The sequence below is a fragment of the Chrysemys picta genome, chromosome 4, assembly GCF_011386835.1.
Source record: "Chrysemys picta bellii isolate R12L10 chromosome 4, ASM1138683v2, whole genome shotgun sequence".
Taxonomy (NCBI): Eukaryota; Metazoa; Chordata; order Testudines; family Emydidae; genus Chrysemys; species Chrysemys picta.
Genome location: NC_088794.1, coordinates 48,410,068 through 48,419,701, shown reverse-complemented (window position 1 = coordinate 48,419,701; position 9,634 = coordinate 48,410,068). Strand labels below are relative to the sequence as shown.

Here is a 9,634-nt window from a genome sequence, read left to right as displayed (position 1 = left end):
GGTTGTCACTGCTTGTCATGTAACACTGAGTGACTTAGAATATATAAGCATGCACTGAGTGTCTGTGTTAAGAAGCCTTAGTTAAGCAGCCTTAGTTCAGCATCTCTGACTCCAGCAACCTGCTTGTTACACCACAGCCATACTCTGTTCTCATTAACCTTAGGTACTACTAGCCAAGTGACCCCCAACACACACCTAGTCCCAAATTTCTCCAAAACCATCTTCCCTGAAATGGCTAGCCTCCTGGAAGATTCAGAGAAGTAAGAAGGGCTGTTGCTCCTTTAAAGAGGCAAAAGCACAGCAGCTTGTTCCTTTAACTGGAGTTAATAATCACTTCAAGTCAAACCCAATACTGGATTGATTTTAGAGAGGAAAAAAAAAAAGTGGACTTCCCGGTTGCCCTCGGCACAGGAAGCACCGCAGCAGTCGGGCTTCAACAAGCGGTCGGCACCGACTCAGCAACCTAGCACGAGTCGGCACCGTGAAATGTCGGCGGTACGTTACCCGAGGCCGACCAGCCGTAGCCGTTCCCGGTCCCGCGACCGCCGTTCCAGGTCCAGATCGGCGAGACGCTATTCCAGATCCTGGTCGCGGAGGCACTACTCCCCAAACCCGGACCGGCACCATCCTACGGCTCCGCCATGGCCTTCCAGGTCACCGTCCGTGGTCTCGGGGACTGACTCGGACCGGTACGGCGGATATGGCCATAGGTCGCAGGGGCTGTGGCCATTCTCAATGGGGCCAGCCGAGCCAATGGCCATTCTGGACACCCTGGGCCTACCACCAGCAAGGGCCCCCATCAAGGGCCTCGAGATCCGGGCCACCGGGGTACCGATCCCGCTCCCCACGGCACCGCCCGCCATCGCATAAGGAGGCAACGGTCTCTAGACCTCCGGAGCGGGAAGGAGTGGACTCGGCACCGAGTACGGTACCGTCCCAGTCCCACACTGCGGGTCAGGCCCCAGAGGAGCAACTGGTCGATGCCGGGTTGCAGGACACTGAGGAGGGGCAGAAGGCTCCGACCTCTTCCTCCTCGCCAGATGAGGCAGTAGCGGGCACCATGGTGTCCGGCCCTCCCCCGATTGACCATCGGGCACACCAAGACCTGCTTCGCAGGGTAGCCCTCAATCTGGGCTTGCAAGCGGAGGAGACCGTAGAACAGGAAGACCCCATGGTCGATATCCTGAGCCCAGAGGGCCCCTCCAGAGTCGCTCTCCCGATCATACGGACAGTACAGTCCAACTATAAGATGGTGTGGCAGACGCCGGCTTCCAGTGCACCGACTGCAAGAGGCGTGGAGAGGAAATACTTCGCCCCATCTAGAAGGTTTGACTTCCTCTTTTTACACCCGTCCCCTTGTTCGCTAGTGGTCTCGGCAGTCAACGAGAGAGAGCGCCATGGCCAGCAAGCTCCGGCCCCCAAGGGCAAGGAAGCTAAGCGACTGGACTTGTTTGGGAGGAAAGTCTATTCCTCTGGGGGCCTTCAACTGAGGATTGCCAATCAGCAGGCGATTCTGAACAGGCACAATTTTAACTCTTGGGCTTCAGTCGCCAAGTTTAAGGACTCCCTCCCACCTGACGCGCATCAGGAGTTCACGGCCCTGGTGGACGAGGGGATGGCGGTGGCCAAGACCTCATTGCAGGCCTCCCTCGACTCAGCCGATGCTGCGGCTAGAACAATCGCATCAGGAGTCGTGATGAGGCGTTCGGCGTGGTTACAGGCTTCAGGTCTTCCACCAGAGGTGCAAACCACACTGCAGGACCTCCCGTTTGAAGGTTTGGGCTTGTTCTCCGACCAAACGGACGCCAGGCTGCATAGCCTTAAGGACTCGCGTGCGACCCTTAAGTCGTTGGGTATACACACCCCGGTAACGCAGCGTAAACCCTTTAAGCCCCAGCCACCGCAGAGGCAATACCACCCTCGCCCCCGGCATGAGCCTTACCGCCGTCGAGGCAGGGATAACAGGCGGAGACGTAACAATACGCCTAACCAAGGCCGGAGTCACGGCCAGGGCAAGCCGCAGCCAGGGAATAAACCAGGCTTTTGAAGCTACGCCCGAGGACAGCGTACCACTTCCTATACCGGATCCTCCTCTGGGTTTCAAGGACCGCCTGTCCCATTTCTACCGGGCCTGGTTGCGCATAACATCGGACCGCTGGGTCCTGCGCACAGTGAAGGCGGGCTATACCCTCCAGTTTTCCTCGCCCCCTCCCTGCCATCCCCCTTCCCCGTCCCTCTTCAGGGACCCTTCTCACGAGCAACTCCTCATACAGGAGGTACAGACCCTTCTCGCTGCAGGAGCAGTAGAAGAGGTCCCACCAGACCTAAGGGGGAAAAGGATTCTATTCCAGATACTTCCTGATCCCCAAGGCGAAAGGGGGCCTCCGTCCTATTTTGGACCTGTGCAATCTAAACAAGTTTCTGATCAAAGCGCGCTTCCGTATGGTCTCCCTTGGAACTATTATCCCATCCCTGGATCCGGGGGATTGGTATGCTGCCCTCGATATGAAAGATGCCTATTTTCACATCGCAATCAATCCAGCCCAAGACGGTTTCTGCGCTTCGTTGTAAACCAGCGCCATTTCCAATTTACGGTCCTGCCCTTCAGCCTGGCGTCAGCACCACAAGTGTTTACGAAGTGCATGTCCGTGGTAGCAGCCTTCCTTCGAAAAAGAAGGATGCGTGTCTTCCCGTACCTGGACGATTGGCTACTCGCGGGCAGGTCGGAGGCCGAGGTCCGATCTCACGTGACGCTGGCCTTGCAGACGTTCAACAAGCTCGGCCTCCGGGTCAATGTGCCCAAGTCCACGTTAGTCCCCACACAGAGACTGGACTTCATAGGTGCGACCCTGGACTCAGTAGCCGCACAGGCAAGCCTACCAGAGGCAAGGTTCATGTCAATTCAGAGAGCCGTAAGCTCGGTCCAAAAATTCCCCACGACAACGGCAAGGTGTTGCATGCAGCTTCTGGGGCATATGGCAGCTTGCACACACGTGGTCAGACATGCTCGCCTGAGGCTCCAGCCTTTACAGTTGTGGTTCGCCCACACGCATCGCCCCAACAGAGACCCATTGGATCAAGTAGTCACGATCCCAAACCAGGTGCTGAGCTCGCTACGCTGGTGGCTCGATCGCCAACAGGTATGCGAAGGGATCCCCTTCGCTGCCCCACAGCCCACTCTGATGTTGGTAACCAATGCATCGGACCTGGGGTGGGGGGCGCACCTGGGGGAATTGCGGACCCAAGGGCTGTGGTCCAGAGAAGACAAGCTGCTTCACATCAATCTGAAGGAGCTAAAAGCGGTTCGCCTCGCCTGTCAAACCTTCCGCGCCACCATAAAAGGTCACAGCGTGGCAGTCCTGACGGACAACACTACCGCCATGTTCTATATAAACAAGCAGGGCGGGTCCCGGTCTTCTCCCCTCTGTCGCGAGGCACTCCAATTATGGGACTTCTGTATAGCCCATGCGATACACCTCATCGCGACGTATCTTCCGGGGATTCAAAACGGCTTAGCGGACCGCCTCAGCCGATCCTACCGAATGCACGAATGGACGTTGAGGCGAGACGTCCTGCATTCGATCTTCCGGAGGTGGGGCTTTCCCCGGGTGGATCTATTCGCCACCAGGGACAACAGCCAATGCCCTCAGTTCTGCTCGTTCCAGAACCTCAGCCGGGGATCATTAGCAGATGCCTTCATGATCCCATGGGGAGGGAGCCTGAGATATGCCTTCCCTCCGTTCCCACTCATACACAAGGTTCTCCTCAAGACCCGCAGGGACAGGGCGACGATCATACTTATCGCCCCGGCCTGGCCACGCCAGCATTGGTTCACGTCCCTGCTGGAACTGTCCATAGCCGATCCAATCACCCTCCCCCTCCATCGCGACCTAGTCACACAAGACAAAGGTCGCCTACTCCACCCGAACCTGTCTTCGCTACATCTCACGGCATGGTATCTCTCTGGCTGAATGATGCAGAACACAGGTGCTCTCACCAAGTTCAACAAATCCTCCTTAATAGTAGGAAGCCCTCTACAAGAGCGACCTACCTGGCAAAATGGAAAAGGTTCTCCCACTGGTGTGAGCCTCAACGCATACAGCCTTTACAAGCCTCAGTTCCGTCGATCTTGGACTACCTACTGCACCTCAAGAATCAAGGGCTTGCGCCCGCCTCAATTAGAGTGCACTTAGCCGCCATTTCGGCTTTCCATCCGGGAGAGTTGGGAGTGTCAGTATTCTCCAACCCCACAGTGGCCCGATTCCTCAAGGGGCTGGAAAGGGTGTTTCCCTACTCGCGCCCGCCTGTCCCGGCGTGGAGTCTGAACCTAGTCCTAACAAGACTCATGAGTCCCCCCTTTGAGCCCCTAGCCACTTGCTCCCTCACGCACCTCTCGTGGAAGGTGGCGTTTCTCGTGGCCATCACGTCGGCCAGAAGGGTATCGGAATTGAGGGCCCTCACTTCGGAACCACCCTATACAGTGTTCCATAAGGATAAGGTGCAACTGAGGCCGCACCCCAAATTCCTTCCAAAGGTGGTATCGCAGTTTCACATGGGGCAGGACATTTGCCTACCGGTGTTCTTTCCTAAACCCCATACGGACCCTCACCACCGCAGCCTACATACCCTGGATGTCCGAAGGGCGTTGGCATTCTACCTGGAACGGACCAGGTCGTTCCGCAGAACACCCCAGCTGTTCATTGCTATTGCGGAACGTATGAAAGGCTTGCCTATCTCGACACAGCGCTTGTCGGCATGGATTGTGCATTGTATACGCACCTGTTACGAGCTCGCCAATGTTCCGGCCCCGGAGATCCGGGCCCACTCGACTAGGGCCCAAGCGTCCTCCACGGCCTTCTTGGCGCAGGTCCCTATCCAGGAGATCTGTAAGGCGGCCACCTGGTCGTCCGTTCATACGTTCACAGCCCACTACGCGATCCATCATCAGACCAGAGAGGACGCAATGGTCGGTCAGGCTGTGCTACAGTCAGTTGTACCTTGACTCCTACCCACCTCCAATGGTAAGCTTGGGAATCACCTAATGTGTAATGGACGTGAACAATCACTCGAAGAAGAAAGAACGGTTACTTACCTTCTGTAACTGTTGTTCTTCGAGATGTGTTGTTCACGTCCATTACACTTCCCACCCTCCTTCCCCTCTGTCGGAGTCTCCGGCAAGAAGGAACCGGAGGGGTCGGGTCGGCAGGGATATATATACCCTGGAGCGGGGCGCCGCTCTGGCGGGAAGGAGGGGGCCCTGCCGGCCCGACGGGAGCCGCTAAGGGAAAAAGTTTCCGACGTCCGTGCACGCGGCGCGCGTACACCTAATATGTAATGGACGTGAACAACACATCTCGAAGAACAACAGTTACAGAAGGTAAGTAACCGTTCTTTCTCACCCACAGTCTTCTGTCCAGCTTTTTACTGGCTGGCCTGGCAAGGACCCATCACACAGATCAAATCACCTGCTTTCTTTGTCTCTTTGTGATAGGGTGTATGAACCCACACTGGGAAAGTAAAGGTTAAGGAGGAGCTCTAGGCCCAGAAATCCCCACCTACCACCCGTGCTGGGCATGCTTAAAGTGAAGGCTGAGCTCAAAAGGGATCAGTTTAGCTCAGTCTGGTGGATGGAGCAGGAGAGCAGTTATGTTGCAGGTTCCTGCTAAGGAGCCACAAAGACCCATACAGCTGGGCCCAGCCCTCAACACCAAGCTGCCACAAGCCTTTTAGTAATGGAGATTGGCAACAATGAGCTGCAACTGCAAGAGGAAAGTCCTTTGGAGCATAGATAGAACTCTAGAAGGGACTCAGAGGGGAACCACTGACATCAACAGAGGAACAGAAACCAGGGTAAGAAGTGGCCTAGGCTGCAGGTGTAGGAGCACCCAATCCCCTAAGCTGCATATTTTGGAATAACTGCTTCAATGGGTCCTGCGTTGGAACATGGTGGAGCAGGGAGGGCCTGGGTTTCTCTGCCCCCCAGCCATTGACTCTTGCCATTGGGCGGTACAGCCACCCACTGACACTAGCTGCTAGGCGAAGCAGCCATTGATTCGTGCCAGTGGGCGATCAAGCTATTGACTCTCACCACTGGGAGACACAGCCATTGACTGTCTCCAGTAGGCAACATAACCCAGAGTATTGCCATCAGGCAGTGCTGCTGGGACCAGACCTGAACCCCAATGAGACATGGTGGAGAATGTGGGTAACTGGACTACCAACTGAGTGATCCTAAAGAGGCCATGGTCTCAGAAAAGCTGCTGAAATGGAGAGCTACCAACAGCAGGTAACTCATCAACATTAAGGGCAGATACTGCAACAGATTTCAGCCCAGCAACAACAGCTAATTCGGGAGCTGGCAGCCCAGCACCAGGCACAAAAAGCACACCTGATCCAGTAGGTGGCGATACTATTATAGCCCCATTGGGCATCCGGTGTCCGGACGCATAGGAGATGTCCTACCCACCAGGCTGATCATCTGGCTCACTAAAAAGACCCGAGAGATGACCTCAAAGCCTTCCTTGTCACCTTCGAACAGGAGGCCACCACGGCACATTGGCCACCAGAACATTGGGCTATCTTTATAGCCCCACACCTGACCGGCTCTGCGCAAGCAGCTTATCCGAGCTTGGACCCCACTGAAGCACTAGACTACACTAAGGTAAAAGCAGTCATATTCAACTCCCTAGACATCAGCCCTGAGACATTCCGCCAGAGGTTTTACAAAGAGAGAGACCCACCTGGAGCCCGGCCCTGGGTAGTGGCCCAGCGTCTGAAGAACCAGTGTTGGTGCGGGTTAGACCCAGAAAAACAGACTGGGGCGCAGGTGGTGGAAGTTATCATATTAGAACAGTTCATCCAGATTCTCCCAGCTGGGGTGACATGCCATCAGCCGTCAAACCTGATAGAGGCCCTGACCCTATGGAGAACTACGTGTCCGCCCAGGGGCCAGCCTCACCAACACAGATGGCAGGGGCCCCTAGAAGCAAGATTTCGACCCCTAGAGGGGACCGGGCTAGGACGGAAGGCCAAGGACAGCTAAACCGGCCGTCACGTTGGGAGATACTCCTGGCTGCAGGGAGAAACCTAACCGCAGAGGTGGAGTGGAGAGGAGTGGCTCAGCAGGAAGGCTGGGTCACTGAGGACTCAAGTAGAGGCAAGGAGTCCCTGGGGAAGATGCCCTCGGGGTGCGACTCAATTTCAGAGTGGGAGCCTTGCAACCTAGCCAGACCAAGTGAGGGTACCATGATGGGCCCTGTTGGACTTTTTTATAAGACTTAGCTCAGGGAGGGCTGCAGGACATTGGGGACACTTTGGATCAGGGGTCGGCAACCTTTCAGAAGTGGTGTGCCAAGTCTTCATTTATTCACTACAATTTAAGGTTTCGCATGCCGGTAATACATGTTAACGTTTTTTAGAAGGTCTCTCTCTATAAGTCTATATATAATATAACTAAACTACTGTTGTATGTAAAGTAAACAAGGTTTTCAAAATATGTAAGAAGCTTCATTTAAAATTAAATTAAAATGCTGATTTTAAGCTGCCGGCCTGCTCAACCCACTGCCATGCCTGGGGTTCTATTCACCTAGGCCAGCAGCGGGTTGAGTGGGGCCTGCAGCCGGAACCCCAGGTTGGCAGTGGGCTGAGCGGGTTGGCGGCTGGGACCCCAGCTGGCAAGGGGCCAGCAGCCAGAACCCCAGACCGGCAGCGGGCTGAGCGGGGCCGGCACCCCAGACCAGTAGCAGGCTGGGGTTCTGTCCGCTGGCTCCTGCCAGCCAGGGTCCTGGCTGCCGGCCCCGCTCAGCCCGCTGCCAACCTGGGGTTCTGGCTGCCAGTCCCTTGCCAGCCAGGGTCCCAGCCCGCTGCCAACCTGGTGCTCAGGGTGGGGATGTGGGGGGTGCAAGTGTCAGGGCATGGAGTGTGGGGGGGCTGGGTATGTGTGGGGAGTGCAAGAGTCAGGGCAGGGGGCTGGGGGCATGTGAGGGGGTGCAGGAGTCAGGGCATGGGGTGTGAGGGGGCTGGGTATGTGTGGAGGGTGCAGGAATCAGGGATGGGGTCATGGGGGGGGTGCAGGGGGCTGGGATACAAGGGGGGTGCAGGGGTCAGGGCAGAGGGCTAGGATCAGGGGGGTGCTCCCAGCCCCCTGCCCTGGCGGCTCATGGCAGGGGGCTGGAGGGATATGCCCCGCTCCTGCCTCCCTACCCCAAGGCCCCGCTCCTGCCTCCCTACCCCAAGGCCCCGCTCCTGCCTCCCTTCCCCTCCTTACCAGTCTGAGCAGCGAGGGCACTGGGGCTGCTCTTCTCCCCTCCCTCTCAAGGAAACATCGGAGGCAGGGAGGGAGAGAAGGCGGGGCTCCATGCAGCATGCTGGGGGAAGAGGCGGGGGAGGGGGAAGCTTGGCTGCCGGCGGAGCCTGCAGTACAGCAGCAGCCGGCAGGAGCAAGCTTGCTTCTGCCCCCGCCCCCGCCCCCCGCCAGAGAGAGCGGTGGGCGGGGGCGGAGAAGAGTGGGCTGGGTCGGGCAGGATTTTTAATGGCACACTGATGCCTGCCGGGGTCCGGTTCAGCCTGCTTCCAGGGTTCGGCAGCGGGCTGAGCGGGACCCCGGCAGGCAGCAGTGTGCCATTAAAAATTGGCTCGCATGCTATCTTTGGCACACGTGCCATAGGTTACCGACCTTTGCTTTGGATTGTGTATTCCAGAAAGGGTGGGATTGTTTTGCACAGAGTTTGACTTGGCCGGAGAGCTGAGTAACCAAAGACCCTGACAAGTGCAGCGGCCAAAATGGGGCGCTGTGAAAAGAGGAAACTTCAGACACGCATACGCTCGACCAGGGGTGCTTGCGAGAGGTGAGTGCACCCCATTACAAGGCCTTAATGATCAATATGTGCTTGCTAACTTTAAAAATAATTAAAATAAGATCTGAATGCTTGAGAATCCAGAACTGAGCATATACAGTAGAAAATTCCACTAAGCTCTTAGGTGTGCGCTTCTGATAGATTGCTATAAGAATTTATAAGCTCATCTGCTGCTGAAGTAAGAGATTGCAAGATCAAGAGGCTTGTACATCATGCAAAATACTAACTGTAGACTTTTCCTAAAAACAAACCAACAAACTGCAGACAAATTAAATACACATAATAATAATGTTACTGCAATGATAAAGTTGTGAATGAAGCGCTGAAAGTTCAGGAAATAAGCTTTTCTCCACAAAAATAACTTGGCCATCTTGCCCTGTTAGCAGTATTTCCAATTCCTTGTTAAAAGTGTTTTTTCATTTGTTGTTCCTTTAATAAAGTATAGCTTCTTATATTGGATGGGCAACACAGCTGAGTTAATGCTACACAAGAAATTTCACCTTTTGGATTCTCCTGACTTTTGAGTGCTTAATTTTGAAAATTTAATGTCCTATTACCATTGGGCCTTTTAATTTGCATTTAATTAATTACTTTTAATCTGAAGATTTATTGGCTTTAAAAATGCAGCATGCTTTGTTCAGATTTGGCTATTCTGAAACTCTGGTTAAAAGACAGGAAACAAAGGGTAGGAATTAATGGTAAATTTTCAGAATGGAGAGGGGTAACTAGTGGTGTTCCCCAAGGGTCAGTCTTAGGACCAATCCTATTCAAGTTATTCA

At 55.0% G+C, this 9,634-nt stretch overlaps 1 protein-coding gene across 1 annotated transcript; it reads left to right on the top strand.

Moving 5' to 3' along the window:
• Positions 1-382: 382 nt before the first annotated feature.
• LOC135983376 (uncharacterized) lies at positions 383-7,180 on the top strand. Its single transcript, XM_065594852.1, has 2 exons — positions 383-5,377; positions 5,492-7,180. Exon 1 carries the CDS (start codon positions 1,932-1,934, stop codon positions 3,969-3,971), a length of 2,040 nt encoding a protein of 679 aa, XP_065450924.1. The 5' UTR covers positions 383-1,931; the 3' UTR covers positions 3,972-5,377; positions 5,492-7,180.
• Positions 7,181-9,634: the final 2,454 nt, after the last annotated feature.

What these genes read in the sequence shown, in the direction of transcription:
- LOC135983376 (XM_065594852.1), top strand. Translation starts at nt 1,932, where the DNA reads ATGAGCCTTACCGCCGTCGAGGCAGGGATAACAGGCGGAGACGTAACA.